The following is an 18,636-nucleotide window of genomic DNA, read 5'->3' on the forward strand; positions in this document are numbered from 1 at the left end:
TCACACGATCACACTTACACAAACACACACATGTACAGACACACAATGCCTTTCCTCTTTTTCTCCCTCATATACCCCCCCACCACCACCACCACCGCCTCTATGAACGTGATTTACTCCCGTAGACTCGTAAAGGAAAACTTCAGCCTGTCGAACAAAGAGAGCGCAGGCTACCATTAATTATTTATAGCCTTTTTCATGTGTTATTTTGTTTCTCCGAGGCCCGACGCCATGACTTAGGGTTCTGTCAGTTTGTTTATTCTGGTTAAAGAAAGACATTCACCTCCATTAATCATATGAATTTGTTTCAATAGCAGGGGAAAGCAGCACAAGGCAGAAAATGAAAAGATTTATATTTGGAAATGTCTCCTGCTGTGTTGTTGGGCCTCTCTTTCATCTACCAGATTGTTGTTTCAGTATTAATAAAAGAATTATGTCAGAACGAGAGAGGGAAAAAACCTCTGCAACAAGGTGTGTTCCACAGCTACATCTGGTCTCTGGCCCGAGACTAAGATGGATGTAACAGGAAGCGGAGGAGGAAGAGGAGGAGGAGAAGGGAGCTGGGGGGGAGACGCTTACAAGAGAACACCTATGATGGGAATAGTTTTACCTGAGGTGTGTCGACAACTCGACGACGAACCCCGTCTCGTAACAGCACCCTGGAGACAGTTCTAGAATGTTTGGTGACAGAGTGAGAGTCGGGAGGAGGAAGAAAATTAGGGCGCGAGGAAGAACTAAGGATGTAGGGAGGGAGGGAATGAGAGGTAAGGATGGAGTGGTGGAGGGAGGGAGGGAGGGAGTGGTATGTTCCTCGTGTGGTAATGTCGTCAGAGCTGTCTAATTGGAGGCAGTGTGCTGCAATGCTGTAAATCAGTGTGGTGGTCAGATAAGGCCTGCCAGAGACCTGCCCACATCCTAAATCACACCAAACCTCTCCACAAGCCCAACATGGATCACGTTACCATGGTCTCCACCCTGCCCCCCACCACCACTGGTGTCTTCCTGATCTGAGATGAGCCAAAGTTGAGGCGAACCGAGTCCCAGAGGTACACCAACACACACACACACGCACACAATCTCACACACACACACAGCCTCACACAGGGGCTTAGGGTCCCGCTGTGCCACCCACGCCTGGATCTGCCCCGTAGGATCACACACACACACACACACACACACAGCTGCCTGGCCCCAGGGTGAAGCTTTGCCTCCTCTCCCCAGTTTTAGCATCTACCTCCCAGAGACAGACCTCCAAACTGGAAACACATTCAGCTACCTCAAACACCCCCGGAACAACAGCTGCATCTGTGTGTGTGTGTGTGTATCTGTGTGTGTGTATCTGTGTGTGTGGCTTTTCCATATGCTCCCATGGTTCACAGTGGCATGTTAGGTAGGCAGGCTCATGTCTGTCCCCTGCCCAAATCTCTTCCTCTGTGTGTGTGTGTGTGGGTGTGTGTGGGTGTGTGTGTGTGGCTGCAGTCCCACAGCTCAGGACATTCAGACCCTAGATATGATGATGCGTACCCTTCAGACATCCGTGATGTCATCAGGGGTGTGCTCCGTCTTCATCATTTCAGACTGGAAACGTTCAGTCAGCTCTCGTAAGCCAGCAAACCTTTTAGTCACGGATGAAAGTCCCTCAGTTTGAGCAGGCTTGGTAGTCCTGTAAAGGAGGAGTCCCTGCCAGCATTGTATATCCCCCCCAGACAGGACCCCAACCAGCCCGCCATGATCCCCCCAGCATGCTGCTGGCCTCCTGAATAAGATGTTCCTGGACACGGGGAGACACAGGAGAGCCCTTTGCCTGGTTCCCCATCATTTGTCAGAGGAACTGGAAGGGGTTGGTTTATGTGTGTGTGTGTGTGAGGGGGAGAGCTGGGGGGGGAGGGAGGTGGGGGATTAGGCCCATGGTTATCGTAAACAGCAGGACCAAAACAAGAACTGGAATAGGCTCGCTGCCTCTCAGGCTGGGTTTAAAGCTCCATTAAAGGGTCTGTTCTCAGGCTGCATGACTCATACAGGGAGGGACATCCAAGTGTACTGCTACTGTTACGGTATGCTGCTAGGCTAACAGGCTAACGTGCTGGTCTCTCTAGCCCCTCTCTCTCTCCCCCACTCTTTCTTCCCTAACTCTCTCTCCCTCTCTTTATGACCTGGTTGTTTACCGAGTTTGAAGCTGGGTTTGGTTTGTTTGTTCTGCAGGTTCACACACGTTTGCACCTTGGGTCAATCCCAGAATCCCCTGCTCCCCTCTCGCCAGCTCCGCCGGAGCTTTGAGGAAGTAAACAGGGTCTTTTCTGGTCTTAGGGCTACGGAGGACCACATGTGTGGACGATCACAGATACCGTTGATCTGTGTTTGTCTCTGTTCCCTCTGGCCAGCCAAACAAACATCTGTGCTCTTGTTTTTTTGGAAGATTACTGAACATTTCAAGTTTGACCTTTGACCCCCCCCCCCCCCCCCCGTAGACCTGATCCAGTGGGCCTCGGTGCTGCTGGAGTTCCAGGACGTGCTGGTGCGGACGGGCCTGAAGGAGAGGAGCCGTCTGCTGCTCGGCCCGTTCTCGTGCAGCGCCGCCCTGGAGGCCCGGTGGTGTCGGCACAGCGGCAGCCCGGGACCCGAGCCTGGGGAGCCCAAACTGCTGCTGGACCTGAAGGGAGGCCTGCTACAGGTGAGACACACACACGTACTGTACACACACACACACACACACACATACTCACAAGCACATACACATACACACATAGAAAATGAGTCACTACTGCTGTAGTATTTGTGTGTTTCAGTCGTATCTCAGTGCCCCCCTATCTCCTCCAGGGTGTCCACAGTGTCTAACAGAGATCACTGGATGAATATTTATTCCATAATCATACACTTCCTCTTCGCTAATGCTAGTGTGTGCAGGGTGCGTTTCAATCAAGTCCTGACAAAGGTAGAAAAAATAGCCGAAATTCCTTCCTTCCTCTCCTTTTCCTAAAACGAAAAATCCCCCCAAATGTTCCTGTTATGAAGATTTAGTCAGAATCCGGCGAGCCAGCCGGGAGCAGAGCGGTCTTGTCTGTGCGTGTGTGCATGCCCCTGTGTGTTTGTGGAGGATATTTTGACTCAGAGGTTCCTGTCGGTTTGGGCCAAACCCTCGGCTGGATGAAAGAAGGAAAGAAGGGGAATGCTGCTGGCTAGGTGCTCGGAGACCTCGGGAATACCCCTATCTTGTTTATACTAGTCTACATCGACCACACATCTCCTTATAACTGTCCTTCATGTGGTTAGAACTGCCATTGCCCTACCTAGATGTGATTATAACTGCTAAATGTCTGCCTGTGTGTGTGTTTATAACTTAACTGTCTACCTCTGTGTGGTTATAATTGCCATATGTCTCCTTATGTGTGGTTATAACTGACATATATCATCATTCTCCCCATCCATCCACATCCATCTGCATCTCTCCATTCGTGCCCCCCTGTGCAGGTGTTCTGGGGCCAGGAGCACCTCAACTGTCTGCGGCTGGTCCAGGAGCACCTGCAGGCCTACCTCCAGAGGGGGGCCCCCGCGGGGCCCGAGGAGCCCTGCCAGGCCCAGCCGCCCCCCTCCCCCGGACCGCACGGCCCCAGGACGGAGCTCAGCTCCGACGACCTCCGCACTGGCCTCTTCCAGTACATCCAGGACACAGGTGGGCACGCACTGCTAGCTCTGCCCCCCCCCCCCCCCTCCCAACAGGTCAGCTGACACTGGAGAACACCACCCGTGTGTCAGTGCAGGGGTGTGGGTAGATAGAGCGTGTTGGTCGCCAGGCCAGCTGTGAACACACAGTGTGGCGGTGCTCCAGAGAGCCAGAAGGAACTGTGGGCCTCGACAAGAAGTCACTGGGTTTAGGTCAGCTTCTGCACCAAACACAGCCGTGTTTATGGTCCTCTCTTTTTTTTTCCCCCCGAGCTCACCGTCCTCTGCGCACACACACACACACACACACACTTAAGCGAGCGTGGGTGGGCAGGAGATCAAACCCTTGAGGAGCCTCGTCAGCTATCTCTCCTGTCAGCTGTGGTCAAGCCCCCCCCCCTCTCTCTCTCTCTCTCTCTCTCTCTCTCTCTCTCTTTCTCGCTCTCTATCTCTCTGTGTCTCTCTCCCTCTCCTCAGCGAAGTTGTTTGTTGCATCGCTCCGCTGGTCTTTGATGCATTTAATAGGGCTGTTTCCTAAGAGCAGAAGGAAGGGTTCTCAGTAGTAATGACAGAGACAGGATCTGCTGGCAATATGTTGAGAACAGTGTTCTGAGGAAGAGCCAGCAGACTGGCTCAGGGACGCACGCACGCGCTTGTGTGGATTGTCTGGTCATGTGTATACATGTTTGTGTGTGTGTTTGTTTGTGTGTGGGTTTGTGTGTGTGTGTGTGTGTGTGTGTGCATGTTTAAGACCAGCTGGAGCTTCCTGTAGAAGCTGGGTAAACTGACGTGAATGTAAACAGCATCATGAAAACCCTAGTCTCATCCACGACGGCACAAACAAAAGCCGTGCCACTGTGAAAACAATATATGGTCCACCTTCAAGTGGGCTGCTCGTCGCCTCACATGAAAGGGGAAATCATTTCGCGGTGGAACCAAAGAGGCCTAGAACGCGTTTTCTGGAACGAGAACCTCACTGTTTGTTCTCCCGGGGGAGCAACCAAAGCAGCAATCCCTCGCTTGACGGTTCCCTCAAATAAACATGGAGCCCTTCCAGAGGAACTGGAACCCCTCACGGCAGCCGTGACTAAATCCTAAGCATCACTCAAGAAGACCGTGTCCGCGTCCTCCTGCCCCCCATCCCCCCATCCCCCCCCTTGCCCCTGCGGCGTGGAGAGAGCCCGTCAGACTCCCAGAGCATGGATATGCCCCAACCCCGCCCCCCCCACACCCTGCCCCCCCCACCCCACCCCGCCCCCACACCCTGCCACCCCACCCCCACCCTGCCCCCGCCCCCACACCCTGCCCCCCCCCCCACCCATGCCTAAACCAATAAACCAATCCAGGGCTCAGAAACTCAAGGAGATGACAACACACACACACACGCACACACAAGTGTGTTCTTCTCAGAGAGCACCCGGTAGGTCTGCGTGTGTGGAGAGCCCACTTTGGTCAGAGCCACATCTGCCCAGTCAAGTAGAACACGGACCCCGCGGACGAGTGTGGACGAGGGTCCTCGTGTCTGCCCCTCTGTCACACTCTGTCATCGCTACATCTCTCTCCCCCCCCCCCCCTCTCACTCCCCCCCCCAGCCTCCCAGAGACTCCCAGGCTCCTACGAGGTGGTGTTCTACAGCGAGACGGAGGACGTGCCCGGGGTCATGCTATGGAGGTACCCGGAGCCCCGGGTCCTGACCTTCGTCCGGATCACCCCGGTGCCCTTCAACACCACCGAGGACCCCGACATCAGCACGGCCGACCTGGGGGACGCCCTGCAGGTAGGCTGCCCCTCCCGCCGGGCTCCATCCCCCGCAGACGCGTGTCTGCCTGTCTGTCTCTCTGTCCGTCTGTCTCTCCGTATGTCTGTCTGTCTGCCTGCCTGTCTGTCTGCTCACCTTAAAGTTCTTTCGAACGTATGTTTCATTCGATTTGGGTTTCTTACCGTCCGTTTGTCTGTCTGTCCTACCTCAGATTCTTTCAATTGTGGGATTTGTTCATTTGACCCACAATTATGAGGCCTGAGCCTCTGTCTGTTCTGGAGGTTTATAGGTCTGGAAGGCCACAAGGCCTATAGGCTGCAGCACACAAGCTTCGTCGCTAACTTCCGTGAAGGGACACACGTGAGAACACATGCTAGACTGGATCAGCCCGCTTCGGTAAAACACAGAAAGCTGATCTGCTGCGGCCGCAGCGCGGAGCAGGATCCGGTGTCGCCGTGCTCTCAGAGAGAAGTGATCGCGGAGTAATTATGAGACACGGGATCTGTTTTACTGACCTGACTCCCAGTCCCACTCTCACTGCAGGGCCTCACAGACTCACACTGCATGTGGGAGGAGGGGGTTTGGGGGGGGGGGGGGGGTTACAGGCCCCTTTCGTCATTAGCCAGCTCATTGTGATCCAGATTTAATTGATGTCAGCCTCGGGCGCTCAGCGGTTTTTATTTGCTTTTCTTTATATGAAACTTCAAACGAGCTCAATTAATTCATTTTTTATTTGATTTCTCCAAGGCCGAGGACGTCCAGCTTACAGGGAACGGAAATGCCGTAATAAAAGTCCCAAAACAGTAATGGCCCAGTCCTGCTGCAGAGGAATTTCATTTAGTTTTTCTAGGGGAGAAGAGAAGAGAGAATGAGGAGAGAAGAGGAGGAGAGAAGAGGAAGAGAATGGGAGGAGGAGGAGAGAAGAGGGGAGTAGAGGAGATGGAGACTAGAAAATAGGGTCATTTCTCAGGGCTCTAAAATTACCATGTGACAAATGAACAAAAATCAAAGAGACAAGGAAAGAGAAAGACTTATGTCATTTGGTAGCATCGCTCCTCATACCTCTCTTTCTTTGGCTCTCTTCTCTCTCTCTCTCTCTCTCTCTCTCTCTCTCTCTCTCTCTCTCTCTCTCTCTCTCTCTCTCTCTCTGTCTCTCTCTCTCTTTCTCTCTCTCTCTGTCTCTTTCCCTCACTCACCCCCCCCCCCCTCAGTCCCCAGAGCAGATCATATTAACTTTTTATAAAATCAAGATTTCCGGCTTTTAAATAGTTGTGGTTTCACAACAGGTTCCAGTATCTCTGAGGGGGAATTCCAACCACTGCCATTACTCAGAGGCAAAGTGTTGCCCATGTTTTTGCATACAGTGAGTGAAGGCAGAGGGGGGGCGGGGCTTGAGGGCGGCATCCCCAATTCTTCACCCAGAGGTTCCCACACGGGGGAGACAGGAGGAGAGGAAGGAGAGAGGATGGTGGCTCCTTCTCACCTCTGCACCCTCTCAATCACAAGCAGGTGTTCCCACAAGCCCTCTCTTCCCACCTCTCTCTCTCTCTCCTTTCCTCCTCGCTAGGATTCCGAGGGTGTGGGAAAGGTAGAGTGGAACACAGGAGCTGTTGTTCACATCAGTTCAGGTGGCGGGGGGGTTGGGGGGTTCCCTCCCTCCCATGGTGCTCACACACACACACACACACACACACACACACCCCTCTACCACACCCACTCTTGGCCCGGGAAGGCAGCGGTCCCTGGTCCCATGGCCTGAGGTGACCCTGGTGCCACGCTGTGCCCGGCGTGCCTGTCCGAGCCAGGCCCCACACTGCAGCTGCAGCTGGGCCTGCTGTCCCCGTTCTAACCAGACACCCCCCCGGGGGGGGGGGGGGGGGTGACGCGCCTCGTACGCCCACGTCCTGCCTCACCACCAGGGCGCCCTCGCCGCGGAGCTACACCACCTGATTCCGATGCCGCCTTCCACACACCACCCAGGGCCAACTAAACCAGTCGGCCGTTTCACTTCAGAGAGAGAGAGAGAGGTAGAGAGGAAAGACAGAGATGGGGGAGGGAGGGGGGAGTGAGGGAGAGAGAGAAAGAAAGAGAGAGAGAGAGAGAGTATTGTGAATTTTCCGGCCAACATATATATTATTTTAGCGGGACAGCACTCAAGCAGTGCTGTATTAGTCACAGCTAATGTACTGTAAAAACACAGAGACTGTCAGAGAGGCTCTCTGTATCTGGACAGGCTTTTACACCTCATCCAGCAAGACTCCACTCTCAGAAGGTTAGGGTTTCACAGGGAAAACAGAAAGGCACCGAGAAAGAGCTCAGCCTAGACCTATTCCTGATTTTCCACACTGATTAATACTAATGCAGATTGGCCCTTCTGGGATGCTGTAGGGAGTGGATTTCATAACGTTTGTACAGACTCATGTCAATTGAGTTAGCCTGCTCGCTGATAAGGTCTAGAGGTGCAATGTCCTGGCCTTTGGGTAGAAGAGATGGTTTGGAGCCAAGCTCTCCTGGTAAGGGAACCGTGAGTCCTGTTTGAGACTGGACTACCTCAATGTCACTTTCAGACTCCAAAAATAGTCTCATGGTTGATGCTTAAGTTTGGACCTTCCGTACTGTTCAGGGCGGATACCCCTTGTTTATCTGAGAACACGCTCACACCTGACAGAGCTGATACTGCACAAGGCACCACAAGCAGACAGACAGGTGCTGGGACGCGCACACACACACACACAGCAGCCACCTCGCACCAACATGGCCGCCGGACACTGGCTTTCCTCTACGGCAACCCACCAAGGACACACAGTCCCCGGGCTCCTGCCTGTGGAGAAGTCAGAAGAGAAAAAGTGATGTAATGAGTCCACTTTACATCAAATATGGGCCCGCTCCCGTCCACATGTCGTCATGGGGATAGGATATCAGCGAGGTAATGTTCTGGTGCTGGGCCCGCCTGTGTGTGTCCTCAGGGTCCGGGGGCAGACCACTGCCAGGTGGGATTAGGAGAACCACCAGGAAAAACCTGCGTGGCATTCTTGTTACATAACACTCTGATACTGCATTACCTCATCCAGAGACACACACACACACACACACATACATATGCTATAGAACAAGAACATTGATAGGTTTTAAAGTTATGCTGCAGTCATGTATGTATTCAAGCGGGCTGGCTGTGGGTGTATGTTTGTGCATGCGCGCGTGCATGCGTGTGTTGGTGGTCTCCAGCACCTGCTGTGTGAGGGGGGGGCCTCAGGGGCTCCTGCTGTGTGAGGGGGGGGCCTCAGGGGCTCCTGCTGTGTGAGGGGGGGGCCTCAGGGGCTCCTGCTGTGTGAGGGGGGGGCCTCTGGGGCTCCTGCTGTGTGAGTGGGGGCCTCAGGGGCTCCTGCTGTGTGAGGGGGGGGCCTCAGGGGCTCCTGCTGTGTGAGGGGGGGCCTCAGGGGCTCCTGCTGTGTGAGGGGGGGGCCTCAGGGGCTCCTGCTGTGTGAGGGGGGGCCTCAGGGGCTCCTGCTGTGTGAGGGGGGGGCCTCAGGGGCTCCTGCTGTGTGAGTGGGGGCCTCAGGGGCTCCTGCTGTGTGAGGGGGGGGCCTCAGGGGCTCCTGCTGTGTGAGGGGGGGGCCTCAGGGGCTCCTGCTGTGTGAGGGGGGGGCCTCAGGGTCTCCTGCTGTGTGAGGGGGGGGCCTCAGGGGCTCCTGTTCCTGGGGAAGGAGGACACTGACTGGGCTTGTCCAGGTGCTCAGACCTCTCGGTCTGGTTGTGACCCGTCCTGTTCCTGACTGGTCCTTGTCCTGGTTTTGGTCCTGGTCCTTACTGGTCTTGTCATGACAGTGGGTCCTAGTCCAGGTCCTAACCGGTTGTGTTTGCCGTCCTGGTCCAGGTTCCCTGCAGTCTGGAGTACTGGGATGAGCTCCAGCAGGTCTTTGTGCCCTACCGGGAGTTCAGCCTATCAGAGAGCAGCGCCTGCGAGCTGCAGCTGCCCAGCGTCAGCTTGACCAATGAGAAGAAGGACCTGGTGGCGTCCGACCTCTGGAGAATCGTCCTCAACCACAGCGGCACGGACGCAGGGGACGAGCAGAGGTGAGTTGGAGAGAGGGGGTGTTTCTGGTTTCCTGTGTGTGGTGTGTGTGTGTGTCGTCCAGTGAGACAGAACAGGACTTGAGCCTTGCCGAGCACAAAAGATTGCAGTGTGTCCCTACACATCTGGAGCCTAAGAGCAGAGGGGGAAAGAGAGAGAGGGAGAGAGATGCAGAGGAGGGAGAGAGAGGCAGAGAGAGGCAGAGGATGGAGGAGAAAGAGAGAGAAAAGAGGGGGGCAGGTTTGGAAGCAGTTGGGATCAACCTAATGAGATTTCCCAGCACACCATGGGGGCAGTCAGGGCCGCTGCAGATTCCGTCCTGCTTCCCTTGAGAGTACCCAATCAGGAAGCTGACAGGAAGTTGGGGTGTCTGACCCTTTGGTGTGGCCCACGCTGGCCTGGACCAAACCCAGGCAGTATAAGGCTTGGACCCACCTGCCAAGGCACACCTCCGAGGAGAAGCAACTCTCTGGGTCTCTGGCTTCTCCTCTCTCTCTCTCTCTCTCTCTCTCTCTCTCTCTCTCTCGCTCTCGCTCTCGCTCTCGCTCTCGCTCTCGCTCGCTCTCTCTCTCTGTCTTCCTCTCTCTGTTCCTCTCTCTGTTCCTCTCTCTCTCTCTCTCTCTCTCTCTCTTCCTCTCTCTCTCTCTCTCTCTCTCTTCCTCTCTTTCTCTCTTCCTCTCTCTCTGACTCTCTTTCCTTTTTCGGATGCGAGCTTGCTCTCTTCCTCTCCCTTCCTCCCTCTCTTCCGAAGCGGGTTTTGGGGGATTTCTGAGCGAGTCGGCTGCCAACCCCACATTCATGTGTGGGTTTAAGAGCTCCAAAGGGGCAGAATGAGAGGAAGAGGAAAACATGGAAGAAGAGAAGGAAGAAAAGGAAAAAAAAGAAAAGTCCACATCCAGTGAAAAGAAAAATATACATCTGCATTTCATTATAATCATACTGCAAACAGTACATTTCCTTTATGTTTAAATTATTTGTCCTTTTTGATCAAAATTGATTCCCTTCCCTTTCGCTCTGTGTTTCATCTGCCCTCCTCCGGTTTCTCAAGAAAAATAACACTGCCCTGCCAAGTGGAAGTCAGGAAAATTGTCAACATGTGATGCTTATCTGTTTAAAGCAGCTTACCAGCCCGCACCTCCTTCCTGCCCCCCCCCCCCCCCCCCGCTCATGTTGGGCGCTCCGAGTAGCAGCAAATTACAGAGCAAATGGTCATTCACTTCAATTACTGTCCACCAGCATTCATCTGCCGTGACGTACCATTAATGTCGTTAGACGAGGTCTCCGTTGACGATCTACCCAGAGACAGAGTACCTTGACGCACACACACACACTAATAATAGCTCCTCTCTGTTGTCCCTAGTTCGGACAGTGAGTCTGGCTCCCAGCTGCCCTGTGACCAGCTGGTGTCGCCCACCGCCCTGGCTGCCTGTACCCGCGTGGACTCCTGCTTCGCGTCCTGGTTCGTGCCCTCCCTGGGGGTGTCCCTCCAGCTGGCACAGATGGAGCTGCACCTCTGCCACCACCTGGAGCAGCTGGGCACAGGTATCCCTCCACGTCTACAAGTTGATATCTGGTGTTTGGGGGTGTCGTGGATTGACACACTTTCATATTTCTCTCTCTCTGTTTCTTCCTGTGTCTCTCCATCTCCCTCCCTCCTCCGCTCCAGTCCCTCCCCGTCGCCTCCGCCCCTTCCTCCCCGACAGGAAGTTACCTCAGGACCAGGAGTACCTGGTGCTGCGAGCCCAGGAGCCGCGGGCGTTCCTGCGGCAGTGGAGCGGTGGCGCGCGGCGCTGCCAGGAGCTCAGCTTCTCCACGGAGCTGGACTGCCGCCTGCTGGAGTACCGGAACCTCACCCTGCTGCCCCTCCTCCGGCCCGTCCTCCTCCAGGGCCAGGCGGCCGCCACGCGCCTCCCCGACCCCCACGGAGGCCCCGCCAACACCCTGCTGGACGGCAACGTGTTTGTGGACCCCGTGTTGGTCAACGTCAGCCAGTACAGCATCCACACGCTGGACACCGCCCTGCAGAGCTGGAAACAGGTCAGAGGTCATTGCCGCCTCGCGTTTTTTTTTTTTTTCTTTCTTGTTTGTGTTGAACGCTCACTAAGCAACGCGCGCTGTCCGAGGGGATTCGCTCGGCGACTGTCGGAAGGAATCGTTCTCCCGACACGACGGGGTTCCCGGTCGTGTCAGGGATAGGAGGCTCTCTCACTGGTCCTGGTCTTCGTCCTAGGAGCCCCTTGCCATCACATACGCGTCTCTTGGGATTGTTTGCAGGACAATCTGGAGGAAAGACCTTTTAGAGGGCTGGGGCTGGGTTCACTCAGCGAGGAGAGAGAGAGAGAGAATTAAGTGAGAGAGGGAACAAGAGAAAAAAGCTAGAAAGAGAAAGAAATGGGGCGAATCAGAGGGAGAGAGAGCAGACCAGCTACCCCTCCCTCCCCAGCTCCTGCATCATAGTCCAGCACTCGCAGCTAGTATAATGACCTTGACATGTGAGTCAGCATCTTCCTCCGGTTGCTTCCCAGGCGGAGTATGGACCTATAGTGTTGGCCCAGGGTTAGCGGGCCTGACCTATGACCACATACAGCCTCCTGACTGCTGCTCATTCCAGCTGCTTAGTGTACTCATAAATCAGCTTCCTGGACCTGAGAGTGGAGGTCACACAGCCTGAAGCCTCTCCACTGCAGTCTGGACTGGGGCTACTTGAGGCGCGTTTGATTTATATCACTGTTAGAACATGTGGGACTGTTCTGTTAGTTTCATTGCTCTGGGTGATGTAAATGAAGTGCACCTGAAGGATTATTTGCCAGTAGGCTTTACCAGCCTACCACAGGGTCTCTGTTCCCGATTCCTGATTGGTTCCTAGGCTGTGAGGCCGTGGCCCGGTACAGTTGATGATTGGTTGATTTGTGCGACTCTCTCCGTACAAACGATGGCCTCAGCTGGGCTTGATCATCCTTGAGATCCGCTGCCAGCCAGCGGACCAGTGCTAGAACACACACACGTGCACACACATGCACACACATGCACACACGTGCACACACACACTGGACCTCTGATGTCTGTCAGCCCTCATTCATGTCGTCAATACTGGCTTGATGCACAGTTGTGTTGGATTGTGTAGATTTGGTTGGAGCCTCTGCCTCATAACCAGCACACTAAATGGCTCCCCCCTCCCTCACTGCAGGAACATAATTACAAGTTTGAGAGCCTAGCGGGGGGGGGGGGGGGGGGTTGGTCAAGTTCACCAACACCAAACTGTTTGATATGTGGTCCTCCATGAAGTGGTGAACACACACACGCACATATTTGTGTACTGTGCACACACAGTTCACAGGAAGCTACAAACACGCTATCATGGAACATTCCAGTGTTTGGTTTCCCCTGAAGGTAAACCTTGTGGAAACCTTGTTTGACTAAACACAGGCTGCGTGTGGCCAGCGCTCTCTACTGTACCCTACTGTACGGCCCTGTACCAGGAGTGGAAACTGGAATGCTAACGCACACCGCAACAGGATACGGGTTGGGTAATGGTCGGCGTGATTTTCGTGTTTCCTGGTGTCAAGGCTGGCCGGCGGCCTGCTATGATGTGGCTCTGCTCGAGGCAGTGGAAGAATCCTCCAGGCACCATCAGCAGAGCAACCGTGGTTGGAAGCCCATGCAGAGGGGCCTGGAGCTGGGATGCTGAGAGAGCAACAACCCCCCACCCCCAGGCCTGGTATCAGGCATGCTTCCCTAGGGGCCCAGCCACAGCGCCCCCAACCCTCAGACCCAGTTATATCTCCTGGCCTTGCCAACAACCTCAACCCCCAGTTTCAACCCCAGCCCCTAACCCTCTCCCCAACCCCAGCCCCTAACCCTCTCCCCAACCCCAGCCCCTAACCTTCTCCCCAACCCCAGCCCCTAACCCTCTCCCCAACCCCAGCCCCTAACCCTCTCCCCAACCCCAGCCCCTAACCTTTTCCCCAACCCCAGCCCCTAACCCTCTCCCCAACCCCAGCCCCTAACCTTCTCCCCAACCCCAGCCCCTAACCCTCTCCCCAACCCCAGCCCCTAACCTTCTCCCCAAACCCCAGCCCCTAACCTTCTCCCCAACCCCAGCCCCTAACCTTCTCCCCAAACCCCAGCCCCTAACCTTCTCCCCAACCCCAGCCCCTAACCTTCTCCCCAAACCCCAGCCCCTAACCTTCTCCCCAACCCCAGCCCCTAACCTTCTCCCCAAACCCCAGCCCCTAACCTTCTCCCTAACCCCAGCCTTATTCCCTACAGACCAACCCTAAGTTCCAGGCCTTTCTCCAGGCTTGTTCCCCCAGCCTCAGTTTCCTGCCCCAGCCTCAGGCCTCTCTCCCACCCCCTTTCCACCCGGCCCCAACCCTCTGAGAAGAGGATTTAGGGGTAACCACATAAAGGCACAGAGCTATTTGCACACTGTAACTTTCTCACAGAACACTCAAGTGAGCTCTTGGTATACAAGCGTGGAGACAAGGGCAGGCTCCGCTCTCAGCCCTCCATTCCTCAGCTCCCGGAAGCACCACTCTGCACAGATCCAGTTTCTCTCTCTCTCTCTCTCTCCGGAGCAGATGTGGACACCGATGCAGGCTGTAGCACCGCTTCCTCTCTCTCCCTCCTCCATCTGCACTCCTTGATCTGATTATCGTGCGTTTCAAAATGTCCGTTTACAGGGTGCCCTGTCTGCCCGGCGCATGCTTCAGGGCGAAGTCCCGTGAACCGGTTTGGGTTTGATTTTCTGTCCGGTGGCTGACATTGTCTCTCTCCTTGTGAGGTTATTAGCTGTGTGTGTGACGGTCACCTTAAACCTGGTTCGATCCGCGGACCTCGTCGTATTCCAGATCTGGAGCAGACAAGACGAGCACCGTAATCTAATCTGGGGCGGGATTATAGAAATGGATACTTAGATTTCTCAGGGGTCTCTTGCTGAAAAGAGAACTGCCATTTCAGCGTTTTAACAACAAGGTACTTTTGGACCATCAAAATATCTCTGCGTTAATGTTTGCCCACGTAAAAATCTGACAGACAGACAGGGATTACTCGGCCCCGGTCTTAAGATCTGCTTATGACTGTATCGTGTTGCCTAATGAATGGAGCTGGGAAGACGATACCATCAAAGACGGGGCTTAGAAGGGCATCTTAAAGATGGCAGGAAGTTCGAGAGCCGGAGAGTCTTATTGGCTGTGGCCAGAGATAGCGTTCCATCATAAAACTGGGAACGGATCTGCGGTGGGGTCCCCAGCGGCTGTTGTGCCGGGGCCCGAGGCTGGGAGGCTCCGTGTCACGGTGTAAACGTTCCCATCCGCTCTCCGTAGCAGCTCAGCCCAGGATGCAGGATGGGGTTTTGGCAGGACCCCCTCGCCTCAGCCGCCTGCTGCAGAGCTGGGGTTAAGATACGGGGGGGGGGGGGGGGGGGGGGGGGGGGGGGGTTTGGTTGGGATTGTTGTGCTGGTCGCTGAGGGCCTGCTGATAAGAGGTGGGTTGCAGGGAGAGAGGGAAGGGAAGGGAGTGAAAGATGTAGGGAGGGAAGGGTGGCCTCTCCAAGGCCCCAGAGGAGGGAAGGTTCTGGAAGGATCTCGGGTGATTCACGGTTTTCGGCTGCGCTGTTCTGGAACTGGGTGTAGATAGTTGAACCGGGCCAGAGAGCAGGTTCTGTTAGAAGTGTTCACTAGCAGGCTGCAGAAGCGTTCCTGCTCACACGCAAACTGACGTGTGGACATGTGTACGGACGGACGTACAGCCATGTTGTTTCAGCATGACTTGCGTTTTTTCGCTCAACCCAGAAGCCTGACCCATGAAGGTAGGTGGGCAGGCCTTGGTTTTGAACAGTGCTCTCTTCCCAAACTACAGGCCTCAGTCATGGATGACTCGCACTGCAGGAATGCCTGCTTCAGCGGAGCTTTTCCCAGCGTCCTGACGAGGGAACGAAAAAAAAACAACACACATATCTCAGTGTTCAGGTTGACTGGCGGTCTGCGAGCAGTGTATATTTTTTAGTTTTTGTTTTATGGCAGGGCCCGGTAAAGACATGAACATAATCAAGTCTGGCGTGAGCTAGTCCAGGGGCTGGGAGCGGAGACCTCCTGGAGCTTGGTTGGAGCAGGAGGTAGGAGTTGGCCCGGTAGCCCAGATCATGCTGCTCCAACCTGGACGGCTGTCAGCCCGAGTGACTCCCCAGTGGAGGTTGTGTTCCTCCCAGAGATGATGTCAGTCTTTGCGCTCGCTCCCAGTGGCTGGAGATGTGTCGGCTGAAGACCTCCCGTTATTAGATACAGTTAGACACACACACACGTGAACACGGACGCGCAAACACACATCCACGCGTCCCATTCCAACTTGTATCTCAATTCTCAATTCTCATCCGCCCCTCTTCTCTACCTACCCCCCACCCCCGCAACCCCCCCCCCCCACTCCCTTCTCTCCTTTCGAACCCCTCCTCCCCACCCCAGAACCAGGCCCCCGGCGCAGAGGAGCTGGTGTACAGCCACTACGTGATCTGCAACGACACCCACGAGACGCTCCGCTTCGGCCAGGTGGACACGGACGAGAGCGTGCTGCTGGCCAGCCTGCACAGCCACCAGTACAGCTGGCGCTCGCACAAGTCCCCCCAGGTACCGCCACAACACACGCTCACGCACGCACTCGCACACACACACTCATGTATCCTCACACACACACACACACTCATGTATCCTCACACACACACACACTCACGTATCCTCACACGTACTCACACACACACACACACACACACGGGTATCGACACACACCTTCTCTCGAGCACACACTCGCACACACATTCACCGACACGCAGAGTGCTTTTATCGCACAGAGAACACACGCAGATGCACAAACATATGCACATGTATCGAAAAAGACCCCGGCGCGCTGACTTCACGGTCAACACGCGCGCAGACACACACCTCCTGAGCGGCCCAGCCACTGTGTGTGTGTGCATCTGTCAGCGAGGCCTGACAGTCCCCTGACAGCATTGTTAAAGAAGATGAATGATACTTAACCCTTTGTGGTTTAGGGGTTGAGTGGAAAGATGGTGGGAGGGAAGGAGGGATGGAGGGTGGGCTGGCTGGCTGGCTGGCGATGGAGCACATCAGCTTGGTAAGCACATGTTTCTCGACCCCCTGTTCTCTCCTCTAGCGCTGGGAGAAAGTTGCGCTTGAGAAAAGACATGGCCATAATTGCTTACAGTAAGTCAGTAAGTCAAGTCGTATTAATCATCAATCACAGTTAATCTGGTGCTCTTACCTCAGTCACACACACACACACACACCACAAACACACACACACACACACACACTCGGGGCTGTCCCCCAGCAGAGCTGAGCCCTGGATGCGGTTCCTCCAGCAGGAGCTGCAGTCCGGGGGCTTGGCTGAGGGGATGGGAAGCGAGCGGCCGTGCCCGGGTGTCTGGGCCCGTGTCATTCCGAGGGGGTACTGTCATGTGTTGTTCCGTCCGCTCCCCGCGGTCAGGGGTGTGCGTATCTCGAGACGAGCATGATTTGTGATACTAAGTCAATAAGAAATGTGTGACTTAGCCAGGAGTAGAGCGGTGGAGAGAGTGGTGATAGTCAGCCTGCCAATGTGTCAACCTCACACTTAATTGCAGCACACTCACTAAATTACTCTGCAGGGGAATGAAAATAAGAGGCTGATAAGGAAGAGATTATGTTACTCTTAACGGTAACATTCCACTGCGTGCGTGTGCGTTTGTGTGTGTGCGTGTGCGTGTTTGTGTGCGTGTGTGTCTCCAGCTATCTGGTTTATCTAGCCTGGCTGTGATGTAAGTGGTTCTGCTGTTAGGTTAAGGTCCCATGGTGTGTTGTGGTGTCTAAAACAACACCAGTCATCATGAAGCGTCATTCCCACATGACCCCCAGTAACCCCCCGACAAACTCACCCCGGACCCTCACAGGGCCTCCTGTCACCCCCCTCACAAACACACCCCAGACCCCCACATATCTCCGTCTCCCTCCCCCCCACCCTCTGTTACCCCACGGTAGCCTCTGGGAGGGCGGCCATATTGATGACATCATGGCCCCCACTGAGAATGACCAGAGGCAGAAGGACGGTCACGGCCACCACAGGGACATCTCGGCCAATGACGTCTCTCTCTCTCCCCTCTATCTATATATCTCTCGCTCTCTCCTCAGACCCTGGTCTCTCTCTGTATGACTCGGGGTTTGACTGGCTAGTTTTGGTGAGGTGGAACTCTGACTGGTGAACAGGCCTGCTGTTGAGCTTGAGGTAAACCAGGGAGTGAGAGGCTGTGTGCGTGCGTGCGTGCGTGCGTGTGTGTGCGTGTGTGTGTGTGCGCGTGTGTGTGTCCGTCCCTCCCTGTGTTGACATACCTCCGAGTTTCTGTCACTGCTGTGAAGAGTACATTCAGTTAAAGTGTTATTTCAGTGAAACCAGACCCTGAATCTCTCTTTCCTCTCTGTCTCTCTCTCTCTCTCTGTCTCTTTGTGTATGTCTCTCTCTCTGTCTCTCTCTCTGCCGACGTGACCATCCATGTCCCACAGCAGGATGTTGGGCTCTCATTCTGGCACGTTCAACCTTCAGACCTGGTGCGGGTACAACCCACACATACTGGCACAAAGGGTGCACTTGATTGACTTCACCCTGTACATGGAAGCCAGTGGAACAGCCTCGACAGAGCCATTTCTTGGATAAATCAAACGCACCTTAATTGGTCTCACATACAAATGTTTGACGTACGTGTTTGACCCTGGTCTGCTGGGGAGGGGTGTGTTTGGTCGGGGCGGCACGTCCCAGGCTGGGGCGGCAGGGCTGAGTGGAGTTAGGTGACGGAGGTACAGGTCAGCTTCTCGCCATGTTTCCTGCGTTCTGGTCTTCATCAGGCTGGTGGGCCCAGGCTCCTGGCCCTATCCCAGCATACCTGCACATCCTCCGGGGTTAGCGCTGGGGGGGGGGGGGCTGCTGGGGTGTGTGCGGGGAGTCAGGGGTGAGGCTGGCGGGGGGCGAGGTGGAGTAGAACATGGGGAGGTAGGGTGGAGCAAGGGGAGGTTGGGTGAGGAAGGGCTGTACTATGGGAGTGGGGGGGGGGGCAGGGTTGAGGCAGTGAGGAGGCAGACGGAGATGGGGGGGGGGGGGGGCAGGC

The 18,636-nt window shown here is 55.1% G+C and overlaps 1 protein-coding gene across 1 annotated transcript in view; it reads left to right on the forward strand.

Annotated features, from left to right (window-relative positions):
• LOC134023840 (intermembrane lipid transfer protein VPS13B) overlaps window positions 1-18,636 on the forward strand; it is a 152,059-nt gene that overhangs the window by 108,098 nt on the left and 25,325 nt on the right. The window contains exons 21-27 of the mRNA XM_062466198.1: window positions 2,469-2,671; window positions 3,469-3,670; window positions 5,253-5,437; window positions 9,294-9,493; window positions 10,852-11,033; window positions 11,158-11,528; window positions 15,950-16,111. Coding sequence (XP_062322182.1) covers window positions 2,469-2,671; window positions 3,469-3,670; window positions 5,253-5,437; window positions 9,294-9,493; window positions 10,852-11,033; window positions 11,158-11,528; window positions 15,950-16,111 — 1,505 coding nt within the window. The remainder of the gene's footprint in view (window positions 1-2,468; window positions 2,672-3,468; window positions 3,671-5,252; window positions 5,438-9,293; window positions 9,494-10,851; window positions 11,034-11,157; window positions 11,529-15,949; window positions 16,112-18,636) is intronic.

This window comes from Osmerus eperlanus, chromosome 7, assembly GCF_963692335.1.
Source record: "Osmerus eperlanus chromosome 7, fOsmEpe2.1, whole genome shotgun sequence".
NCBI classification, from domain to species: Eukaryota; Metazoa; Chordata; class Actinopteri; order Osmeriformes; family Osmeridae; genus Osmerus; species Osmerus eperlanus.